At 40.9% G+C, this 25,947-nt stretch overlaps 1 protein-coding gene across 1 annotated transcript in view; it reads left to right on the forward strand.

The window, feature by feature from the left end:
- Positions 1-25,947, forward strand: part of WDR96 (WD repeat domain 96) — a 92,363-nt gene that overhangs the window by 19,133 nt on the left and 47,283 nt on the right. The window contains exons 7-15 of the mRNA XM_006880176.1: positions 1,896-1,963; positions 4,234-4,365; positions 8,598-8,714; positions 13,478-13,558; positions 14,704-14,852; positions 16,522-16,625; positions 19,307-19,447; positions 20,606-20,778; positions 22,782-22,931. Coding sequence (XP_006880238.1) covers positions 1,896-1,963; positions 4,234-4,365; positions 8,598-8,714; positions 13,478-13,558; positions 14,704-14,852; positions 16,522-16,625; positions 19,307-19,447; positions 20,606-20,778; positions 22,782-22,931 — 1,115 coding nt within the window. The remainder of the gene's footprint in view (positions 1-1,895; positions 1,964-4,233; positions 4,366-8,597; positions 8,715-13,477; positions 13,559-14,703; positions 14,853-16,521; positions 16,626-19,306; positions 19,448-20,605; positions 20,779-22,781; positions 22,932-25,947) is intronic.

Consider the following 25,947-nt stretch of genomic DNA (forward strand, 5'->3'; position numbering starts at 1 on the left):
AAAGAGATTTTGGATTTCCATTCATTCATTGCTGCACTTCTCTCCGGCCCAGCACCCCCACCACCCCGTTCACTCCTCTCTTTGAAAAGTAAAAGAAACACTCCCTCCCTGGTACACAATCACGATTTCTTTTTCTTATGAGTCTCCTGGTATACTAGAAATGCCTTCAAATAAATATTCACTAAGTCTCTGCAGCGCAGGAATCTTTGGTGGTCTAGCGGTTAAGGAGTTGTGTTGTCAACTCAAAGGCACACAGCTCGAATCCACCAGCTGCACCGAGGGATAAAGATGGACATTCTCCTCCTGTGCAATTTACAGCCTCTAAAAAACCACTGGAGGGTCAGCCATGAGTCAATTCTGACAGAACAGACAGCACTTAACAACGACTGTAATGCAGAAGCCACTGTGCAAGGTGCTTCAGAATTTACATAGATGTCAAATCCTTAACTTTAACATCTCCACTCCTAAGGGACTATCTTATTAGGGAGCATAAAAGAAGCAGACAGATCTTTACATCGAGGTATATTAAGATGATGCACTTAGTAGAACATTTTCACAAAGAGTTGTGGAGTTTCTGATGAGGTAAACAGGCCAAGGCAAGCCCTTTTGAAGGTGGTATTTGACCTTTGAAGGATGGCTTTATCTTGAAGGTTCACAGGTTGAGAAGTAGAATGCAAAGTGTAGTAAGAAATTCTGACTATGCTGTTTACGTAAACAGAAAGTTGGGGGTGGGGGGAAGGAAACCAGAGGAAGGTTGGGAAACAAGAGGAAGTCTAGTTTATCTGGACTGTCTAGGGTTGTGAGAGTGTCATGGGACATGACAAGGTTCCCCTGCCATGTCTGCCTTTGCACATCCATTTAGATGACACTGGGAAGACATTACACATTTCTGAATGAGGACATGCCCAGTTGCAATTGTATTAATTTAAACACAGTTCCAAAAGGGAAGATTTTACAAGTGAGTTGTTATTGTTGTTGTAGCTGTATGCAAAAAGCATCTAAACCAGGCCAGGAATCTTAAGAACGGAATTAATGGCAGTCAGATATAAAAAGAAATATCAAGAGGTGAACAGTCCTTCAAGGAGAGGGTAGTATTATTTTAGCATCTAGTAAAATGTAGACACAGAGTAAACAAGTTGATAAATGACAAAAATAAATGTTTTTGATTTTATACTTGTGGTGTGTCTTCACAAAAAGGAAACATGCTTTGGCTTTTTTACTCATCTGAAGAGAATATTATGCAAATAACACATATTCTTACAAAACTTATTACTTCCTTTTTTAATCCACAGTGTTTTATTTATTAAGCTATCCTTTACATACCATAAAATTCACAAATCTCAAATAGATGGCTCAATAATAGTAATTTTGGGTTCGTGTTTTTTTCCTTTTAAGATCTCTGGCAATGCTTTCCTAAATAAGATAAAATATATTTATTATATAATTCTAGAATGTTCCCCAGAACTGATGATCCAGGACTTTAAAACAACTCCTGTGATTTGTATCAGTAATGATTGCCAAGGCACTTTTTATCCTCCATTGGAGAGGGACGTTCTGGTTTCAAGTTGATTTTTGAAAGAATGATTTTGAAAACAAATGCGTGATATTATGTGAGCAAATGAAGTGCCCTGGAAGCACCACAATTAAGCACTTAGCTGCTATCTGGAAGGTCAGTGATTCGAACCCATACAGTGGCTCTGCAGGAAAATGATCTGGCCGCCAGCTCTTATACAGATTACAGCCAAGGACATGCTGCGGGGCAGTTTTACTCTGTCACCTGTAGCATTGTCTCGGCAGCACACAACAGCAACAGCAATGTGAGCACAAATGAGATTGTTGTGTATTGTTCTTTAATTATCTGTCACCTGCTTGACTTTCTCTTTTCTTTTCTAAAGACAGAAGAAATATTGTCAGTCCAATCACCTTGGTGTATCAGAAAGAAGGAGTAATTGCTTCTGGAATAGTAATGTATTTTTTTCCCCCTTCAAACTTAATTGCTCTTAAGAAAAGTTATAATTTCCATTTGGTGCCATGAACCATATTTTGGTATGTTTAAGTCTGAGAGAATATTGTGTAATATTGTTTCCTTTTGATGTTACTTTAAAAAGCCTCTCATTATGAGGAATTTCAAATGATCCTAAGAAGCACAATGTTGAATGGGGAGGGGGGATTTTAAAACACAAATTTTCCAATATGCATACACAAAATCCAATGTAATATATCATATCAATAACATTAAATATGAATACAGTCATCTCAGAAAAAAGTATAAAGGACAACATAATATCTACCATATACCTATCTCATGTCAAATAAATAAACCTTTATTAAAAAATTCACCCCCTCCAAACACCTAATATATTTCACCCAATTCTATAGCCATTTGTTCCCATAATGTATTAGGTGTTTGAATGAATGAATCCAGGCATGAATCTGGATTCTCTTGTCTAAGCTTATGCTTACACTCGTGTGCATGCCTCCTTGGGTTGTATGTGCAGTATTGTCACTGCTCATTTTTATGTTGGTAGCAATAATCTCCATTCTTTTGTGCTTCCTTTGTGCCAAGCACAACACTAAGCTTTCTGTGTGTGATCTTACTGTTCCACACAACAGTCCAGTCAAGTAGGGACTGTTGATGTCTCCCTTATTCAGACAAAGGGACTGAGCCCCAACAGTATTGATCAGCAAGTAAATGGAGGAGCTGGGGCTTGTGTAAAAACCCCAAGGCCTGTGATCTAAGCTATTACACTGAAAAGCTTCCAGGAATATGAAGAGGGTCAGACCATAGCAATGTGTCCAGATTATTATGTGGCTTTGAGCAGACAGACCTGCGTCAAAATTGCAGGTCTTCTTTTGGCTACTTGGCGTCCTCTGTTGGCTTTGTCTGTTCCATTGCCACAGGTCACATCTCAGGACCCTGAGGGCAGCCAGGCAAGGGCACAGGTGAGAGGTCCATATCCACCAAGAAGAAGCAATCTGGAGTTCATCTACTTACATCCAGTACTCAGTCTTCTCACACCTGTAACTCACTGCCTCCCCCTTCCCTTCCACACTGAGCTGTGCTTGTCACCTCTTGTGACGCTGGCCTCTTCACGGTCCTCCTTGCTGATTGGTGTAGCCAATTTAAAGGAACAATTAATTAAGGTGTCTGCTCTTGTGAGGCGTGAGGAAAGCCCATGGGGTTGGTGAAAGAATCTTGCATGTTTTTGCGCAGGGTGTAGGCATCCAACCCAACCTTCTCATTCAGCCCACTCACCATCACAGGGAGGTCTGATCTAGAAAGGATGGAAGCGCTTCCTCACGTCCCCTCCACTACTGTAAAACGAATTCAAATTCTTCTATTTCACAACTAAGCATTCAATTGTTGTTGTTTGCTGACGAGTCGGAACCAGCCCATAGCTGATGCTCCGGTGGGGTTTTGGAGGCAGAAATCACAGAGGAGGAGCTTGCCTGTCCTGTCAGGGAGCAGCTGGTGGATTCGAACTGCATGCCTTTGAGATTGCAGCATATTTATCTATCAGATACCTGCCACGTTCCTAGCACAGTACATGAGGAATTAGAAAGGAGGATATAAAGGAACTTGAAGTCATGCTAAATTACTAAATTGGGTAACTGAGTGGTAGAAGAAATATATAATGGTCAAAGAATCACACATTAGGGCTAGTCAGTGCCCTTTAAAGTGAAGAGATCGCCACATAAAATCTATGGGAGAAATTCTGCTTCCTTGATAATGAGGAATGTGGCACAGAAAACAGATACTAGGGAAATTCAAGAAAATGGAAAATTTTAAGTAGCTGGAAACTATATACTGAAAGATTAAAATTTGACCAGATAACATGGTTAAGATTTGTCCGAGTGAAGGTGAGGGCGCTCTGGTGAGGTAGCCTGTAGGCAGTTGCACGGCTTACTTGTAGGTGACATCTCTCTGGCGGTTCAGGTGTACCAGCAGCCCCTCGGGAGAGAGATGGGTTCTCTCCTCCCATATGATTTGTAGCCTCTGAAAACTCTACTGGAGGCTCAGCTATGAGTTGGGTCCAACTCAGTGTGAGTGAGTGAGAAATAAGGGTGAGAAACAACAGGCTCTCAGCTCAGACAGTCTCAACACAGAAGAATGTTTTAAAAAGAAACAGTGGATGGTAATAAGAGGCCTTTGCTTTTCTAATGAGGAAAACATATGCCATGCGCTCATTGGGCCTAATTTTCTGTTTTTCTATCATTGCTTTTGATCTGGAGGATGGCTTCGTGTACTCTTTTATTATTAAAGATTCCAGTTACAAAGTGCAGGATTTTGTTGAGGTGGACGAGCCTGTGGAGCATCTGATATTTTCTCCCAATTATAAGACGTTGCTGATTCAAACGCAGAAGGTATGTTAGATGGTGACTTCTTTATATACACTTTTCAGATAAAATTATTATTGTTGTGTGACATGAAGGGGAAAGTTGGCTGCATGGTGATACTCCACTAGTTAGGAATCATTACACTGCACATGGGGAAGGAAAAGCAACAAACACAACAAACCCCATCGTAAAAGAGACTTTCGTTTGCTGGTTGACCCAAAAGTTGGTTTGGGATATTTAATTCAAAGGGCAAAGAGTGGATCTGAGCTCATGTGATGCCACTGGGCCTCATTTCCCTTCCCTTTCTTGGCTTTTTGTCTACTTGTCTGGCTCCATTGTCAGGCACACTTTCCCTGTGCTGCCAAGAGATCTCCTGTAGCTCTCCAGCTTCTATTCCTACCTTCTTGGTGACCCCAAAGGGAAGATGACAGATGGAACAAATGTTTAGGAAGTTAGACTCATCAGATTGACTTGAGTCACTTGTCTACCCGAACTCAGTTAGACCAGGACAGTCCCAGGCTCTGCTTTGTTAGTCCGAGTCCCATGCCTACCTTTGGGTCCAGGAGAAAGTAGGCTCACCCAGACTTGGATTAATATTGGGGCCATGCCTGGTTCTCCTAGGAATATATGGCATCTGTAAGATAAGAAGGGAAGGAAAGAAATGCAGAATAAAAATGAACATCCACCCCAGTGAGTAGACTCCTAGTAAATGGAATGACCTGCACAGGTTAGGATGAGTAGCAGTTTATATTGTTAGGCAAAAATGTCACATTGGATTACAAAGTAAGTGAAGTGATTACTGCCTAAAAGAAACTTAAACTGAAATATGGAGACTCCAGGTCATTCATACAATTGAAAAATGCTGTGTGTTAGTAAGTAAAGGACAAACTTAAAATATTTGTGGTAGATAGGAAACTTGATTCATCCTGGAGAGAGTTAAACTGGGCTGCTCCTTGGAGGCAAGGATTCTGAGGCTTCGTTTGACATACTTTGGTCATGTTGTAAGGAGAGACCGGTCCTTGGAGAAGGACATCATGCTTGGGAGGGTGGAGGGCAGACGCAGGAGGGGAAGGCCCTCTGGGAGGTGGATTGATTTGGTGACTGGGGCAATTGGGATGAGTGTGTCAGAGACGATGAGATTGGCACAGGACGGAGCAGAGTTTAGAGCTGTTGTACATAGGGTCGCTATGAGTCGCAAGCGACTCGATGGCACATAACAACAACAACAGATAGGAAACTACAAAAACTAACATAATGAAGTTAAAAGGGCCTAAATCGAACTTCTAAAAACACACTAAGTAAAAAAAAAATTCACATTTTGTTCAGCAAAAACACTCAATGGTAACTGAGCCCAGCTAAAGAAATATTTAGAGAATTGGAAGACGGATTAAAAGAAGCCATGCAGAATACAGCCCAGAGAGGGAAAAGATTAGAATACAGAGAAGGAAGGGAAAGAGACAGGAAAGATACAGTGAAAAAGTCAAATATATGCTTGATTGAAGTCGCAGAGAGAAGGGAGAGTGGGGGAAAGGCAATTATTTCCCAGAACTTATTAAAACATGAATAGATTCAAAATGCCTAGTGTGCTCTGGTTGTCTAGTGACTAGGGAGCTGCACTCCCAATCCAAAGACAGTTGGTTCAAATCTACCAGCTGCCCCATGGGAAATGGAGCCATCTCCTACCATGGGATTTAAAGCCTCTGAAAACCCACTGAAGGATCAGCTAAAAATGATTCTGATTCTATGGTGATGACTTTAAATTTGATTTGAGAGTGTGTATGTGAATACCAAAACACCAAGTAGGATGCATGAAAAGATACACACGCTTGTACTTAACAAAGTAAAATTATTACAAACCAAAGACAAAATGTTTTAAAAGCAATCATCAGGGGTGAGGATGGTTGGAGACGGGAAGTTAATCATAGGGTTGCACAATTCAGTGGGTGAGGAGGTGAAGGAAATGGAAAGGATCCTGTGTGAAAAAACAATGTATTTGAACTTTGTAAATAAATCAGTATAAAATTTAAAAAAGAAAATAAAAGCATATTTAAAAGCTAATAAAGATAGATAATAAAAATAATAAAAAGTTAATTGAACGGGGGGAAAAGCAATCATCAAAGACAGATTACTTCAAAGGAATTCCAATTAGATTAAGCAGCTGATTTCTATTTGAGAATAATGCATATCTTTAAGTCTCATTTAATCATTGGATTCTCCCTCCCTCATTTTTGTTTTTTGCAATTTGTTTGTTGAAGACACTGGAAATTTGCCCTTACTCTGGATTTTGTAGACTCTATTTCCATGTTCCTTTGTCAACATGTTAGGGAGGTCCAGTGGCATCGTCCATTGAGAGTTGCACTGCTTGCCCAAAGGTCTAACCTCTCCGGCTGTTACATCCACCAGTGCTCTGCAGAAGACTGACAGTCAATCTCCACCTCCCGTGCATCCACCTCCCAGGCAATTTACAGACTCTGAAACCTCCCTAGAGGGTCAGCTATGAAGCAGATCCTACTTGCAAAGACCTACTTTGTTAAAGGGTTAACATGTTCCTTTGTCTCCCCTTTCCCCTGCAGGTTTGATTACAGTAGATTTAAAAGTGTGTGTGTGTGTGTGTGTGTGTGTGTGTGTGTGGTTTAGGTTAAAATGTGCAAAGCAAAATAATTTCCCATTTAGCAATCTCTGGACATACTGTTCTGTGGCACTGGTTGTAGTCCCACAGTGTGTGAGCATTCTCCCCACTTCTGTTTGCACGTTCTCTCTCTCCTTCTTGCCTTCTTCACTTTGGAAAGCAGGCATCTAACTGCTTAGTTATTATATTGTTGTTGTTGAGTATCATAGAGTTGGAACCAACCCCTAGCTGACCCTCTAGCAGATTTTCAGAGACAGTTAATCACACAGGAGGAGATTGCCCATCCTTCTCCCACAGAGCAGCTGGTGGTCTCAAACCATGTGCCTTTGGGATTGCAGCGCAGCTTCTTGCCACTAAGCCACCAGAGCTCTATTATTATATTATGCTTATGATATTAGCTACATGGTAGAGAATCAACTACAAGATCAAGGTGGTTGTTTTCTCCCCCCCCCTTTTTTTTTTGTTTTTGGTTGGTAATTATAAATGTAACAAGGAACCATAGCAGTGTAGTCATTAGTGTGTTGTACTGCTAACCAAAAAGCTGAATGTCTGGAGGTTCGAATCCAGCAGCAGCTCCATGAGAAGAGGAGAGCCATATCCACTTGTTGATCTTTTAAACATGTTGGAGGATCACTGTGAGTCAGAAGCAACTTGGTGACAGTGAGCTTGAATTTCTGTTTTATATGCTAGTAAACTGTCATTTCATCATTCTTCCTGTATGTTGTTGTTGGGTGCTGTCGAGTTGTCTATGACCTATAGAAATCCTATAGACAATAAATCTGAACCCTGTTCTATCCTGTGCAATCCTTACACTTCCAGACACAATAAAGTCCCAATGCAACAGCCTCTGTGCCAATCCACCTGGTTGAAAGTCTTTCACTGACCCTCTTTCATGACCCTTCTGCCTTTCTAAACATGATGTCCCTCTCCAAAGAATAGCCCCTTCCTAGCCACATGCCTGAAGTATATGAGGCAAAACCTATTCATCTTTGCCTCCCAGGAGCCCTGTGGCTGCATTTTCTCCAAGACATATTTGTTTGTTCTTTTGGCAGTCCATGAGATGTTCAGTACTCATCTCCAAACCACAGCTCAAAAGCATGAATTCTTCTTCTGTCTTCCTATTAGTCATGTTTATAATATTGCTCTGTTGTTTCCATAGAGACACGTTTGTGAGAGATGAATTTGAGAGCTGACATAAACAAGACATAATGTGACAGTTTTGGCCACACACCCCCCTCCTTATTACAAAGACCTATTTAAAAGTTTTAAATAATGCCTACCATTAATTTTTTCAAATTAGGAAAAGTGCTATGTTTTATTTCATAATAAAAGAAAAAAACCAAATGTCTGGAATTTTAGAAGAAAGTTCTATTTCTTTCTAATGTCCAATGATAAAGAAATAAATGGTATAAACCAGCTGGTAGCTAAACTTTGAGAGTCTCAATTTTAAGCTTCTGAAAGGCAGGGACATTACTTTGTTAATAGTTGATCTCTAATTTCCAATTTCTCCCCCCCCCCAAATCACTCTCAGTAGGAATTTAAGAAATGTGGGTTTTTAAATTGCATGTGTAACAACTACATTCTACTTTTTTCCTTCTTCTCCTCCTCTGCCTTTCACTCTATTTTATAGGGCTCTGTTCATACATACACTTTCGGAGAGAAGCCAGCCTTTGTTAAAACCTTAGATGCTTACAATGGGAACATTCAGGCTGTTGATTTTATTACACCTGGAGACAGTTATTTCATGGTAAGGAATGTTTTCTTGTTCAGATAATTTAAACACGAAAAGTGTTAAGATTGAAATCTCTATATCTAACTGGTTAGTTTTGGAATGTCTAAAAGTAATGCATATGGGAGGAACAGAGGCCATTGTCTTCCAACCTTGATTCTCTTTCCCAGTTGGAATATCCTCTAGGATATCTTTATAATACTAAATTTTCTGAAAGTAGCCACACAATTGATACTGTAGGAGCCATGCTGTTTGTTGTTGTCATCTTTAAATAGTATTTTATGTGAAAGTTTACACAGTCAGTTAATTATCTTTATAATAATTTCTATATTTATAAATTGTACAGTAACACTGGTTACTTTTTCCACAGTTAACATTCTCATTATTTCCACTCAAGTTGCTCCATTTCTTATAATCTACTTTCTCTATCCATTTATCCTCTGATTTTTTCTTTAATCATTGTCTATTTGAGCTTATTTAGATCATTTTTAAGGATTTAAATTATATTGTTTATTATATTAGACTACATGGTTTTTTTATTGTTTTTAAAGAAATTTTTTACTTTATACTAGTTTACTTAAGAAGTTTGTATACATTGTTTTTCACACCAGATCTTTTCCATTTCCTTTACCTACCCCTCTCTTCAAACTATTCTTAAGATGATTTTTAAATTCTATTGGGATAGACTCAACATCATATTGTGATTCTCATGACCTAGACAATCTGTTATTTAGCTAACAGATTACCTCAGAGGATCATTTTGGTACAAGGAGGCCCACATGCCACACATTCTCATAACAACCTAACTACAATCATCCCTTCCACAGTTTTAAATCCTTCTGCTGAGTTCAATAATGCATTAGAAAGGCCACACAGAACTCACTGACGATATTCACAATTATGGGTTTTAAGGGAAGTTACTGTTGTTGGGTGCCACTGGTTAACTATGATTTATGGTAACCCCATAGAACATCAGATCTGAACCTTGTCCTATCTTGCACCATCATCATGATCTTCATCATGCTCCAACCTATCTTGTTAAGAGTCTAATGCTCTTTTTCTGGCTATCTTTCCTTTCCCAGCATGATATCTTTCCCCAAGGTCTGACCCCTCCTGACAATATGCCCAAAGTATGTAAGATGGAGTTTGATCTTTGTCTCTAAGGATCACTCTGGTTGTACTTCTCCTATGACAGATTTGTGTATTCTTTTGACAGTATTTTGGAGGTTCAGTGCTCTTCTCCACTATAACAATTCAAAGACACTGATTCTTTTTGATCTCTTTTTATTGTCCAACTTTGAGACACATAGGAAGTAATTGAAAAGCCCATGGCTTTGACCAAGTACACCTTAGTCTTTAAGCTGACATCATTGTTCTTTACCACTTTGGAGAGGTCCTTGCCAACAGATTTGCTCAATGTTAACATGTCTTTTGATTTCTTGATTGTTGTTACCATGGGTGTTGATTGTGAGACCAAGATGAAATAGTTCACAACTTCAGTCTTTTCTCCATCTATCATGATGTTGTCTGTAGGTCTAGTGGTAAGGAATTTTGTTTTCTGGATGTTGAGATGTAATTTATAATGAAGGTTATCATCTTTGGTCTTCTGCAGCAGTGTTTCAAGTCTTCTTCACTTTCAGCAAGCAAGGTTGTGTCATCTGCATAATGTAGTTTGTTGATGAGTTCTTCAATCCTGATACCACATTATTCTTCATATAGTCCAACTTCTCAAATTATTTGCTCAGCATACAGATTTAAGAGGTATAAAGAAAGGATGGAAATATCTTTCCTGATTTTAAACCATGCCATTTTCCCTTGTTTTGTTTGAATAACAATTTCTTGGTCTATGTATAGGTTTCATATGAGCACATATAAGTGTTTGGATTTCAGTTATTCTCAAAGTTATCCATAATTTGTTATGATCCAGAAGGGAAGAAATAAGTTACTCTTCAAGTGGTAAACACTCTGGATGTATCTTCAATTAAGACAGCCTCTTCTCAGGTGGATTCACAGACAAGTGTCTCTCGGACTTTGTGCCCTTGGCATATGTCTTACTTGGACAAGTATTCTCAAAACTGACTCCAGCTGGGAATGCATGTGTTGGGAGACTCTGAATTTTTTGTTGCTCTGCACATGTCTGCAAATGACCACAAAAGCACCATGAATATTAACTTGACAGTTACAAATAAATTGTAGCAAGTAGACAAAGTCACAAAATTGGACCCACAAATAAATGAAAATTGATTCTAGTTTTTATCTCAGGCATGTTACCCAGAAAATTCATTTCACTTTTCTAATCTCAGTAGGGATTGTGTTGCAATCCCGAAGGCAAACAGTTCAAATCCACTAGCTTCTTCTCAGAGAAAGATGGTTCTGACGTGCCATTAGTGAGTTTGAGTTGAATCTATAATTAGTTATATTGCCCATTGTAAAAGGAGCAGATGGGTGTGAGGCAGTGGACTGACTTCTGCCTACTTCACAAAGGAGAACTGTCCCCATCAATAATATCCATAGCAGCAAAAAGCTATCTGCTTGGTCAGACATGGCACCCCCATACTCCTGCACAGATTTCCACCAACATTCAGGTTCGATACTCATTGTTAACTCAGAGATTTTACTCACAGTTATGGTACCAAGAATGGACTTTATTAGAGAAATAGGTCTGGGAGTCGGAGAGGCAGATAATCTCACGCAATTTTTTAATTAGTAAAAGTCCTAGTTCAGTTCAATAGCATAAATCCAAATAATCCAGCAAGACCTCAGAAGTAGTAAGTCAGCTTATCTTTCAATCATGTAGCAAGCAAAACCTTTAACTGTGGCCAAGACAAATGTAAGAAGCTTCAGGTTACACCATGCCACAGTCTTTGCACAATTTCTCTACCACTATTATCACGGGGTCTCTCTCCATCTCACTTTCACCATGTCTCACTCTAGTCTCCCTCAAGTTTTGGTACTGAGTGTGGAAAGCACCTTCTCTTATATTAATCCCACAGCAATTGATAACTTTCAAGACCATGTGTCTGTAGTTAAGGTACAGAGGAGGCTAGCATAATGGCTAGTAAAGCTAACTTTTAAGATAACACTGCACCCATTCATTAATGTTATTTAAGATAATTCATATTTATTAAAAAGAAATAGATAATGACATATTAGTAATCTGTTTTGTATAAAACAAGAGAGAAACAAACTCATTGTCTTTGAGCTAGAACCATCTCATAGCTGACCCGCCATTGAGTTTCATTTCCTGTACAATGCATTAGAGGAGATTGTCCAACTTTGTCCAGCTGAGCTGCTGATGGATTTGGATTTCCAGAGTGGTGTGGCCTTTGGGTTAACAGTACTTCTAACTTTGGACCAGACTACCCAGAACTCCTTGTTTTATATCGGTTGTTCTTTTTGTTGAGCACCACTGAGTCAGAACAGACCCATAGCTGACCCTCCAGCAGGTTTTCAAAGACAGTAAATTGCATGGGAGGTGATTGCCCCTCTTTCTCCCACGGAGCAGCTGGTGGATTCTAACCTTGTGCCTTTGGGATTGTGGCATGACTTCTTACCACTAGGCCACATTCAGAACTGACTCATATTTGATGCTGATACTTGGGATGTCAGAACCCTTGAAAATTGGCTTTTTCTAGCCATTGTGTTGGTCTCCGGCCATCTTTAATGTAGGCATATGGTCTTGCAAATCATCAACAGATGTAGGACCAATATAAGAGAAGCATTTGTCTACTCTGCAAGAGGCAGTAATGGTGGCAGAGAGATTATAAAGAGACTGTGGCCTACTGCTGTGAAGAGACTGGCAAAGTGTAACCAGAGAAACCCCAGAAATAAAGGCCACAATTAAAGGTTTGGCTTGCTTACTGATTAAAACAAAGTTGACTTATAACTTCTCTGAGATAAAATTTGCTGGATGATTAAGGAAAACAGTGGCTTCTTGCATGTATGCTACTGAACTGAACCTGAACTTTCACTAATTGAGAAATTGTGCCTTTTTAATCTGGCTTGGGACTGCTGGACTAAACCTGGACTAGTATTGTGAGATATTCTTTGCCTCTTCCACTCTCCAATCTATGCCCCTAATAAACCCCACAACTGTGAGTAAAGCCTGTGTGTCTTGCAACAAACACTAGACCCAGTGATTGGTAAAAATAGGTGCTGGAGCATGTGGGCTGTCCTGTCTGACTATGTAGCTATCTGTATGGCAGTATGGACATTACTGATGAGGACAGTTCTCCTTTATGAAGCAGGTAGAAGTCAGACTCAGCCACCCTCACATGTTAACTGCTCCTTTTGCAACCCTCCAGCAGGTTTGCAGAGACAGTAAGTTGCAAGGAAAGAGATTTCCTGTCTTTCTTCCACAGAACAGCGGCTGGGTTCAAACTGCATACTTTTGATTTGGCTTCACAATTACTTACCACTAAATCACCAGAGCTCCCTTGTTTTATGTATTATATTAAAGTTTTGCTGCCCGGGAGGCCTCGTCCATAAGGAGGTGTGCTTCTAACCCAAAGATAGAAACTCTCTGTTGATTCAAATACACCAGCTGCTTTGCAGGATAAAAATGGACAATCTCTCATGCAATTTACAGCTGATAAAAGCCTGCTGGAGGGTCAGCTATGAGATGGTTCCTATTTAATAGTAATATGGTGGGGTGGGTATTTTTTCAGAATAAAATCATATACTAAATCATCAGAGAAACTTACATTCTGTAGAGTTATTTAGCATATGCCTCCATAAAGTCATGTTTTTACATGAGAATTTTTATATCATTATTCTTGCAGACACTCACTGATTTAGGGGAAGTTGGTATTTGGTGGTTGGAAGATGGTTCTCCTGTCAGCAAGATTTCTCTTAGTATCCAGGTAAATGTGTCTGATTAATTGTTTTGTCTCTTCTTTAATGTTGTGTTCCAGTCCAATCTACATTTTCATATTTACATGACAGTAGTATGTAGAAATGCTTGTTACAAGAATTTATTACATTTTTGTCTTCTAGACATGGCATAATTCTCCTGTATAAGGTATACTTCATAACTTAGAGGGCGGAACATAACATGCTATATTTGTATATAGTAAAAGGCAAATTTTTCTGTGGCAGCAGTTAGTTCTAAAATCCTAGCGGGTTTTGTCTCTAATACTTTCAATGCATTCTTGATTAGCATGGGTCTTCTGTTCCAAACAGTCTCCCAGGGAGCCAGATGGATGGATGCTCCTCTGAAACTGCCCTATCTAGAACTCTAGCTCCTTACGGCCAAGGTATAGGAAGAGAGTACAGGCAGATCTTGGGTCAGCAACTTGGCCCATCAGCTCAGAAGGGATACATCTCACGGGTCATAACTAACCAGAGGCACAGATGATGAAACTTCATCTCACATACTTTGGACATGTTGTCAGGAGAGACCAGTCCTTGGCAAAAAGCATCAGGCCAGGAAAGGTGAAGGGTCAGGGAAGGAGAGGAAAACCCTCAGAAGATGTATTGACACAGTGACTGTAAACAGTGGGCATATCAGAGATGGTGAGAATGGCACAGGATAGGGCAAGGTCTGCTCTGTTGTTCATAGGGTTTTTATGAGTTGTAATCCACTCAATGGTGCCTAACAACAAGAACAACAAAATAAAGTGTAGAAATAATATGTGGCTCAATCTTAAAGTCTATCTGATCACATCTCCCTTTATAGATGAGAGATATGTATACACACCCAGAGGTGTTTAACAACTCACTTGAGCCACTGAACAATCAGGACTTACCGTGCATGATTCTCTTGGTCAAGGAAGAATCTCACTATTTTTACCATTCCAATATCAGGATGCACACATTCCTGTGATTTCGTTTGTAACTGATTAGCTCAGGAATGATGAGGTTATAATTTTGAAAACCAAACAGAGCTTGCCAGTTTTCTAATTCTTCAAGCTTTTAAAAGATAAACTGTGTTTTGTGGGTAGGAGGATAAGCAGGCTCCATTTTCAGACACAGACTGTGCAATGTGTTTGGGGTTTCTTGTCGACAGCCGACAGTTCTGGTTTGCTCCCCTTCCTCACTCTCTGCTGCCGTGGGGTCCACGGATGGCTCCGTCTACTTCCTGGATGTCTCCCACGTCAGCCACCCTCGGGAAGTTCACAAGACCTTTCTTTCCGAAGCTTCTGTGACAGAGGTGGTGTAAGTATTGCTAACCCCTCACACCACTAACAGGTGCATGATTCATCTGTTGAGGATGCCAAGGAGAAGGCGGTTTCTTTTCATTTCAATAAAGTATGAAAGAGGAAAAAGTTGCTCCCCTCTGCCTCTTACTGTCTAACCCTAAATCTGATTCCCCTCCTTGGAGATGTATCTCTTTCCACGGAGACTGTTCACAAGCAAAAGGACATACTCTTACACAAATAATGTGGGCACATCCTATGAGTTGGAATTATTCTTCCCAATCGTGCCCCGTCTGCTATTTTTGTAAGTACAGAATTGCAAATTTTTCTTTTCATCATAATAGTAAGTTTTCCTAAGAACTGACATTTATGGCTTGCCCTATAGGCTGCGGTGCTCTTACGTAATGTAGCTTACTGACTGCAATCAATGTAACATCAATCAAAAAAGGTATCGGGCCTTTTAGATGTCCTTATTAGACAAACAGGATTCCGATTCAAAGAGGCAAGAGGAATCCTTGTCCCAGACTTCAGAGCTTGCGTGAAAGAGCTAGGCTTCCATCTCCATGCTGTTCCTTGCTGTTCCTGCCAACCTCTGCCACCGGGAACGTCTTCCCACTAACTCATAGAGACATTCCCCTGGATTTCCAAGGCCGTACATCCTCGGGATGTATCCTCGGGATCCATCCTTCCCCCACACAGCAGCTGCTGGATTTCAACTTCTGACCCACTAGTTAGCAGTCTGACACCTTACATAGGATGCCACCAAAAAAGTTCCTTGCCTGAAGCACTCGATCTGTTTGTTTCCTCTTTCCATTCCCTTTCCTGCCAGGTACCAGGCACAGGGTGCTGGAATGTCAGATCCCTTCTAATTCAAGAGCCCTTTTATTCACTAAAAACATCAAGAAAGCTCTACTGCCATAATTAGTCCCTTTCTAGTCCAATAGTTGCCCTCTTTACTCAGTCTGCATATTCATAAATTGTTGTTGTTGTTATGTGCCTTCGAGTCGCTTGCGACTCATAGCGACCCTATGTACAACAGATCTAAACTCTGCTCTGTCCTGTTTCAATCTTATCGTCTCCGACACACTCGTCCCGATTGCCCCAGTAACTGAATCAATCCACACCCAGAGGGCCTTCTCCTCCTGTGCCTGCCCTCCAACCTCCCAAGCATGATGTTCCTCTCCAAGGACCGGTCCCTCCTTACAACATGGCCAAAGTATGTCAGATGAAGTTTCAGAATCCTTGCCTCCAAGGAGCAGCCCAGTTTAACCCTCTTCAGGATGAATCTGTTTGTTTTCCTAGCAGTCCATGGTACCCTCAGCACTCTTCTCCAACACCAAAGCTCGAAAGCATCAATTCTCCTTCTATCCTCCCTGGTCATTGTCCAGCTCTCTGACGCATAACAAGTGATTGCAAAGACCATGGCCTATACCAAACGCACCTTAGTCTCCAGAGACACACCGTTCCAATTCATAAATTGTAATTTAAAAATAGCAATAACCTGTAGTGCACTGATTACATTTCTTTGTAATCCTTTGGCCTTTATAAGGTCAAGTCATATTAAAAATCATAAACTACAGAAAGAATGTTATCTGTGAGTGGATCTCCTGGTGGTAATTTCTTAAAATTGTTTACCAGTTTTGTAGTGAAACAAGGGGAATATTATTCTTATACTTCTCCTTTCCTAGCTATGACCAGCGAGGGCAATATCTATTCGTGGGAACATCAGAGGGCTACGTGTTTGTTGTCAACGCCTTGCCTTCAAGCTCATTTGAGATTTTTGGATTCACAGGTATGAGAGTGAACATAAATTAAGTTACATTTTCAGTCAATTTATTCCGAAGATTCTAAGGTTGTAAAAAGGAGACTATGGTAAAACATTTAAGCACATGTCCTAAAATGAGAAACATCTACATAACTGTTAAAGGTATTTAAGGAGAAGGAGAATGTCTAGATCAGATTTAGAACCATTTGTTTGGGACATAGTTGATGTAAAAGAAATTTTTCTTGAATTATTTAATGGTTTATTTAAAGAAATGATTGAGCATTCTTAATGTTACTATAAAGATAGTGGAGGGAGACTCTAGACCCCAAGCTTAGTAAAGGATTTTAAGCTACCACCAGGAGCAGGCTCTGCAGGCTCCACCCTTACTTACCCTTAGTTAAGGCTCTGGGCGGCCCACCCACTCCTGAAGAACAGTAACACACAGCGAAAAGGACCCCAGAAACTTCCCTTGCCTGTCTCCCACCAAGTCGAGCTACCATCTGGATGCCAGCCATCCCGCCAGTTAACCAGCCAACTTCCAGAGTGGAGGGAGACTCCAGTCCCCAAGCCTCATGAAGGATTGCCTATGATTTGACTGCAGTTAACAACAACAATAGCATAGAGAGAGATCAGTTTGCCTATTATATTTGGTGAAACATTCTTCTAGGTCGTATAGCCCTGGTCTGTCCACTTGCTGTACAGAGGTAACTTGTGGTTGCTGTGAAGCTGAACACTGTGACACTGATGTGTCAAATGTGAGAATGGTTACCCACGGTGGACAGTGTTTGTTGGAGCTCCCCGATTGAAACAAGCTTGGAAGCAGGAGCAGCATCCATTTCTAAAATAAATTGCCTCTGGGAACCCTATGAACCTGGAGAAAGGACAAAAGTTATAGAAGTGTCCAGGTCTTTCATTCATAGGGTCGCTATGAGTTGTCTACGACTCGACGGCACTTAATGACAACAACATAAGGATAAGTTGGGTTGGCTTTCCCTGGAAATATCTTCTGAAAACAATGCTAGATTTCTTTCTGTTGAGATGTACAAATATCAAAGGCAAACCTTTTGCATGCATCTTTAGTGTTTTTTTGTTTTAATAAACTGTTACCCATATTTTTCTGTAATGCCCAGGTGAGAAAAGCCACAGAACTAGTGGAAGAGGTAGCACTTCAGTGATAAGTGTTAACAACTTTTTGTCTCAGTCTCAACCTGGGTGATGGATATCTGTGATGTTATTGTTTGAAAGAAAACTTTGCGGAAGACAATTAATGACAGTTCAGGAATGAGATCATAAACTGTTAGTTTGAAGCCAACAGATTCTTCATTTGGCATTCATTTATTTGGCATAAACTCGGAAATTTAGGTTTGTAGTTCAAGGTTTAATGATAGAATTCTGGTCGTGGATTCATCTGATGAGATGGCAAGAAAGCATAGAAACCACCTCAGATGTTTAATGGGACCAAGCAGGTGGGCAGATTAGCACACGGAGTGACAGTCAGTGGCTGACTAATTTTAGTTTTAGGTTTTTTAGTGCATGTGTTTTTGTAGTTTTGCTTTACGTATGTGGCTGTTCAGAGAGTAGGGCGGGGAGAGCTGGGTAAGTAGTCCACACACATCAAAGTTATAGATGGAGGACGATGAATCGGTATTGAAAATGAGGAGGATGGTTCAGAGTGATGAGAGAACCAAGAATCTCCCAATTCCAGAAAGATCCTGAAGAAGAAAGACCGGGGAAACTTGTAAACCGTGGCAAAGCTGTGAGTGGGCTCGGGATCGGGATGAGGTGAATAGTTTTGGCGAACAGTGAGTGACTTCTGAGAGAGCTACTTCTTTGGAATGGAGAGACTGGAGAAGGAAAGAGAAGTAGGGAAATGATGTCAGTAAATGGCTACTCCTGTTTTAAGAAATTTGCAGTGAAAGAAAGGCAATTTATGTGGGGACACTGGATTGAAGGAAGGGTTTGATTTGAAGATCAGGGAGTTCTGCATTCTGAATAGAAAGAACGATAGGAGACCCGACAAAAGAAAAGGAAGTGATTGATATCAGGGTGTGAGAAATGGAAACATCTCGAAGAGCCAGCATGAAGGATGGGAGTAAGTACAGCATCTGCCTGGGGCTGCAGGCAGTATTTGGTAGATATTAGATTATCTGGATTCCTAAAAGAGCAAATTCATCAACTCATGATTATTTTCACCTACCCCACGATACCTTAGCTACAGATGCAAAGAATACCGATACCCACGTTTACCCAATGGTATTGTTATTGTTGTTAGCTATCCTCAAGTGGGGCCAGGCCCAGGGTGACCTTACCATCCATAGGGCTTTCACTGACTGCTTTTCAGAACTAGATTGCCGGGCCTTTTCTCCTAGTCAGTGTTCATCTGGAAACTCTGCTGAAAGCTGTCAACATCATGTTAGGAGTAGACGGATGATTAGAGTGGATGTCTAAGGAGCCAAAGCGTGCAGAGTACTAGAGATGTGGTAGACGTGGTGGATCGTGCAGCTGGTTTGAGCGTGCACCTGGTGTATAACCCATTCATTCTTTCATCAGGATTGTCCCTGCCTGTTAGGATCTAAGTTCACTTTAAATGTCCAGTATATATTTGCAAATCTGAAGATGTAGTGGAACCTATACCTTTATTGGTAAAGAGAAAAGATTCTTTAACTTTACAGTGACTTCTCGCGGCCACGGTTTCTTTTTATTTTCAGAGGTGAGCAAAGGCATTTCCCAAATATCCACAGTGTCAATCATAGAAAGTGACATAGTGGAAGTGATGGTGCTATCCTCGCTTCCAGAAACAGGAAGAAGCAGGCTGGAAATGTTTACTCTGCCTACGGTGCTGCCAAAAGGTAAGGAGAGAACAAGCGAGCAGCCCTGTCCTGTGCCCATACACCAGGTGCTACGACAGTGGTTTATTTATTCAGGGGACAGTGTAGGTGTGCAGCCGCTTTGCGTGTTGGAACAAATTGGAGTTGATGTGACTGGAACATGGGCTCTCCTCCAGGGCTCATGACTCATCTATGAATGTGGGTTTTTGCCAAGAAAATGTCAAATAGATTCACCATTGTATGCTATCACTTGTCTTGTACTTTTAATATAATACAATTTTATTCATATATGTATTATGAGGTAATTATAAGGTATAATTGTATACAATTACCTTCATGGCCAAATAATAAAGAAGGCTTTATTGGATGAGTATGTCTAAGACAAGACAGACTCTTTCTTTGTTTTAGATGACAAATACAGTGTGTATAGCAATTTGTCAAATATATAGAGTTTAAGAGGATGGAAAGCTTGAAAGCACATTTATGCTTTAGTTAAGAATATTTAGTTAAGTTATAATGGGTGTATTATGTGTTGAGCTGCTAACTAGAAGGTCGGTGGTTCAAATCCACCAGCTGCTTCTCAGGAGAAAAATAGGCAATCTCCTCCCATAAAGATTTATAACCAAGGAAACCCAAAGGTGGGTCACCATGAATTGGAACAGACTTGATGGCAGTGACTTTGGGTTGGGTTTTGGTTATAAAATCATCGGAGTCTCTGGGTGGAGCAGATGGTTAATGTACTCAGTTAACCATGAGGTTAGTGGTTTGAATCCACCCAGGGCCTGGCAGCCTGCTTTCATCCAGTCAGACACAGATGAAGCACAGCTCTGCTCAGACACGTAGGGGCTGCTGTGAGTCAGAATGGATTAGGTACATTTAGTTAGCAGGTTTGGCCTCTGTGATTTTCATTAATCACTTTAAGATATTATTTTGTTATTTATTGTTAATAAATAATGTTCTATTATTATATTATTAGATATTAATTTGGTTATGCAACAATGAATGAAGTGAAGGCAGGGAGGGAGGAAAATGTGCAACAATGAATGAGTGAAAATCCAACTTTTCTGTAAACTTTCATTAAAATCACAATAAAAATATATTATTTGGTTTGATATAATTGTTCTTTTAAAAAATCACTATATGGTGCATATGATCTCTCCTTTTCTCCAAATCTCGCAGTTTCTTCAGCCTTTACTGACGAGAGAGGGAGGCTGAAAGATGAATTCATCCACAAGTTCCTATATGAGATCGAGCATGTTCTGTCCTCTGCAGTCTTGGACTTTCAAAGCCGCCAGATTTTTGGCCTCTGTACCCAATGGCCATTCATCTGTAGCTATGTGATTCCTCTACAAGTATGCCAAAATTTAAGTGCACCTTTAATTTATCTTAGAAATCAAACATCATACTGTGTATTAACTGGGTGTGCTTCTCTTAACTGCCTTCACATATAATTCTAGTTACCAAATGACTTTATCCTTTGTGTTGATACCATTCATACTACTTGTTACTCCATCATAATGTGTTTGAACCATCTCATGCTGTCACATACCCATCATGCTTTTTGGATAAATATGCAGGAGAAAACAAAACAAACCCTAGTATTAGGAAATCTTTTTCATAGGTCTCTAGGTCAGTAGGTAGGTGATTTTCAGTGGGACCTTGCACCCAGGTGCCAAACAAATTTGCATAAAATCAATCAGCGTCCTTTCGTTACTTTGCTCAACCTTCTCCCGCATGGATCAACTCCCACTGCACCCACCATCTTCCTGCTGCCTTTCTCTATTTCAAGTTCCCCAGTGATGTCTGTCTGTCCATCTGCCCCAAGATTATCCACCATTCTTCCTCCCTGTCCTCTTCAACAAAGCCTTTCTCTCCCAGTCTATAGGATGTAGGCAAGATAGTAGATACGGAAGTTTAGAGGACAAAACTATTTCTAGTAGCAAAGGAATAGCAAGAAAAGCTTTATGGGAGAAGTAGTATTTGAATTGGCTTTGGAAGAACAGGTCAGATTTAGTCATGGAAAAATAGTGTGAGCAGTCTTGGGAAGTGAGGGTGAAGTGAGGCAGGGGCAGGAAAGCGCATCCCAGACCAAAAAATAAAAAACCAAAACAAAACAAAAAAAACAAACAAAAAACGGAGGTGTGAGCAGAGACTTGGAGGCAGGCATGCGTATGACATCTGGGGTTGGGATGGCGGATGGATTAAAGTTATTTTGATAGAGCATGGGTTATGTAAAGATGATTACAAATAAAAAAATTATCTATCTAGGCTGTGGGCCTTTAACACCACCACCAGGCTAACCTACAAAGAATTTGTTGCTGTTGTTGTTGTTGGCAAATACAGACTTTGATTTGCAAATCAAGATAAAAACACTAATACAAACACTGAGACCTACTTTATAATGCATCAGTACATTACCAATGGCAGTGTTTGCAGATTTCCTGCTAATCAAAAGTCAGTGATTCAAATCCACCACCCACTCTATGGGAGAATGGTGAGGCAGGCTTCTTTCATAATAATTTATAACTTCTTAAACCTGGTGTAGGGAGCTCTGGTGGTGTAGTACTGAGGGGGCAAAGACCACACCTCTCTGGTGGTCCAAATCCACCAGCAACTTTGAGAGAACAAAATTGGCAATCTCTTTTCATGCAGCTTACAGCCGCAGAAATATATTCACACAATGGAATACTATGCAGCACTGAAAAAACAAGGAACTCATAACATATACAAAATGGGTGACCCTGGAGAACATTATGCTGAGTGAAATATCTAAGTCACAAAAGGACAAATGCTGCATAGTGCCACTGTTATAAAACAGGACTGACATTGAGGTTGGGGGGAAACTAAGAGAAGAGGGGATAAATAATGAATACTGCATTTAAATAGATGAGAGGAAGAACTGTCTAAGTATTATCTGCATGACAACCATCTAGAATAAGAGGTGCATAGCAAAGTGGACTGAGGGGCAGGGGGCAGAGGGAGGAAATTGTGCATCAATGAAAGAATCTTTTTAAAGGAAAAAGCGAACTGGGGGAGGAAAACGTGCAACAATGAATGAATGAATGTCCAAGTTTTCTATAAACTTTTGTTAAAATACGAATTAAAAAAAAAAAAGTCCAGTGGGGGCTCATCTGAGTTGGTTCCACCTCGAAGGCCATAAGGGTTTTTTTACCTAATCTTGTGTTTCTTTGTTCATTTTCAAACCTAATGTCGGGTCACTATCGGTCAAGATCAACTAGATGATAGTGGGATTTTTTTTGTTGGGCTTGTTTTGTGTTTTGGAATAGACACAGGGCAGAATCCTGGTGCTGCCTCTGAACTTTTCTGAACTGTGACCCTCTTCTTTGATTGGCAGGAACATGTTGGTATTTGTGTTCTTAAACCATTTCGAAAACTGCAAAGTCGACTCTATGGGCCTGGAAAGGTGTCTCTGTCTTCTCATGGAATGTGGCTCTTAGCAACAGCGAAATGTGGGACTCTGTGCATCCTGGATGCTCTTTCTTTGGTAAATAAACGTCTTTATGTATTTATTTTTATTATTATTATTCTTATTGTGTACCATTGAAGCAGATCTAACAGGCACAGGAGGAGATTGCCTCTCCTTCTCCAGCAGAGCATCTAGTGGATGGATTCGAACCACACACCTTCAGAATTGCAGCACAGCTTCTTGCCACTAGGCCAGCAGAGCTCCCTTTCTTTATTATTTTTTAATGCCACAATGATCGTGTATAAGGACAAAAGCTCTTAGGAAAATACCTGGAACTGAGTAATTTTATTCATAATGTGTTTACCATTGATGATATTATTGATTCAAAGATTCTGATTGGTGATTTTTGTCTCTCAACTCTCTCATTTTTGTTGAGTCAAAATGGACTCATAGCTTATTGTTCTGTTGTAGAGTAAACATGGCCATGTTAATGTGTGTGCTTTCAGTGTTAGGCACGATATCTGGTATGTAAAATTACTTCATGAATATGTATTAAATAAAGGACTGAGTAAATATTTCTTTATTGGGCTCATAGCTGACCCTCCGTTGGATTTCCAAGGTTGTAAGTCACACAGGAGGAGACTGCCCTTCTTCCTCCTGTCACCAAGCTGCTGTTGAACAGGACAAGCCCACTCAGCCTTAGCAGTGCAGCGCCCGATGTGCTAACTTCTTCTTATGTGTTGTTATTGTTGTTATTTACCGTGGAGTCAGAACCGACTCCTAGTTGACCTTCCAGTGGGTTTTCAGGGACATAAATCACACACAATAATTTGCCCATTGGAGCAACTAGTGAATTTGAGTCACGAGCCTTTGGGTTGGCAGCACAACTCCTTACCCCTAAACCAACAGGACTCCCTTAATTTTCTGTGTGTAGTAGTTTGCAACTTTAAGGGAAGGAATCCTAAAACAGTAGAGTGTAATGTCCCCATGCAAGACCCTGAACTGAGTGAGGCGCTGAAGTTGGCTGATTGCCTAGCCCAGCACCAGCATCTGTTACCTGTGTGTGTCTTGACGACTCACTGAGCTTCACTTGCCCATATAGAAGACTGGTTTTGCTCTCCCACTCTCAATTTCTTGCAGAGCTCTAGTGAAGGCTTGTGGGACTGTGTATGTGAGACCCCTTCTGCATATAGTGAGTCACCGTGGAAACATAAGAAGCCCTGGTGGCCCAGAGCACTGTGGGCTGGGCCGCTGCCTTAAAAGTTGACCATGGGAATCCCCTAGCTGCTCTGCAGGATGAAGATGAAGCAGTCTTCTCGCATAAACATTTGCAGCCTCAGAAAGTCAGTGAAGGGTTGCCATGAATCCAACTTGGTGGGAACAAACATAAAGGATTACAGTGAACTCTTCCTGCCCTGGGGACCTCCCGGCTGCTCGCTGTTACCCCACTCTACTCTTTGGATGCTGGGAGAGTAGAGAGAGAAGAGTGTAGTCCTGGGTGCATCTTCTCCATGCTTTGTTCACCTCAGTGCCACTGCTGTCACAGTCGCCATGTCTGATTTCTGCTGCTTGGACCTGTGTTGTTCTTTGTTGTTTGTTGTAGAGTCAGAATCAGCCCATGGCTGTACTTCCAGCAGACTTTTCACTTCAGTAAACTGCACAGGAGGAGATTGTCAACCTTTTTTCCTCAGAGCGGCTGGTAGATTTAAACTGTGTTCTTTTGAGATTGCAGTACAGCCTCTTACCACGGGCCGCTGGAGCTCTATGTTTGGACTTGTGAGAAAGTTCCATTAGTTCTTTCTCCTGAAGAGCTGGAGACTCTTTTTCTTTCTTTCTTTTTTTAATCAGAATCAGTGTTTATTCCTGTTGACAATAATGGAAGGGCTTCAATAGGAGGGCAAATATGCTTACAAATTGTCATCAGTAAGAACACAATCCTTTCGTCTGGAGAGACTCTTTTTTTAAGTGTATACTGGTCATCAATAGAACATAACCTGGCCAAGCTTCTTCACCATCCACTGGGGGATTTCCTGCGAGGCCCTAGACATTCCAGACCACTGGCCGCATATGCCCTGACCCTGTCACTTCTGCGAGAAAGAGTCCTGATAAAAGTATTAGCACTAATATATAGAATGAACCTGGCAAGTAGCCTCCTTGAGATTATTTTTAAGTGACCTTAGAACAGAGCAGGGCAACACTGCATGGTTCAAAATTGGGAAGGGTGTACACCAGGGATGTGTCCTATCTCCATACCTTTTCAACCTGTACGCAGAGCAAATTATCTGAGAGGCTGGGCTCTATGAGGAGAAGCGTGGCATTAGGATTGGTGGAAGATCTATTAACAATCTGTGTTATGCAGATGACACAACCCTGCTCGCTGAAACTGAGGAGGACCTCATGCACTTACTGCAGAGGGTCAAGGACTTCAGCCTTCAGTATGGACTGAGGCTCAATGTCAAGAAGACAAAGATCCTCACCACTGGACCAATCGGTAGCCTCAGGATGGATGGCGAAGAGATTGTGATTGTTCACAGCTTCAGTTTGCTCGGCTCCACGGTCAACACTCTTGACACCAGCAGCCAGGAAATCAAAAAACGTATTGCGATGGGAAAGTCTGCTGTTAGGGACCTCTCTAAAGTACTCAAGAGCAACGGTGTCTCTCTGGAGACTAAGGTGCACCTGATACAGCCCATGGTTTTTGCAATCACTTATTATGCATCAGAGAGTTGGACAATGACTAGGGAGGATAGAAGGAGAATTGACGCCTTTGAGCTGTGGTGCTGGAGAAGAGTATTGAATATACCATGGACTGCCAAGAAAACAGATTCATCCTAGAGAGGGTTAAACCAAGCTACTCCTTGGACGCAAGGATTCTGGGGCTTCATCTTACATACTTTGGACATGTTGTAAGGAGAGACAGGTCCTTGGAGAGGGACATCGTGCTTGGTAGGGTGGAGGGACAGTGCAGGAGGGGAAGACCCTCTATGAAGTGGATTGATTCAGTGACTGGGGTAATAGGGATGGGTGTGTCAGAGGCAATGCGATTGGCACAGAATAGGGCAGGGTTTAGGGCTGTTGTACATAGGGTTGCTAT

The sequence above is a fragment of the Elephantulus edwardii genome, unplaced genomic scaffold (genome assembly GCF_000299155.1).
Source record: "Elephantulus edwardii isolate Elephantulus edwardi_28Jun2011 unplaced genomic scaffold, EleEdw1.0 scaffold00006, whole genome shotgun sequence".
In the NCBI taxonomy this organism is placed as follows: domain Eukaryota; kingdom Metazoa; phylum Chordata; class Mammalia; order Macroscelidea; family Macroscelididae; genus Elephantulus; species Elephantulus edwardii.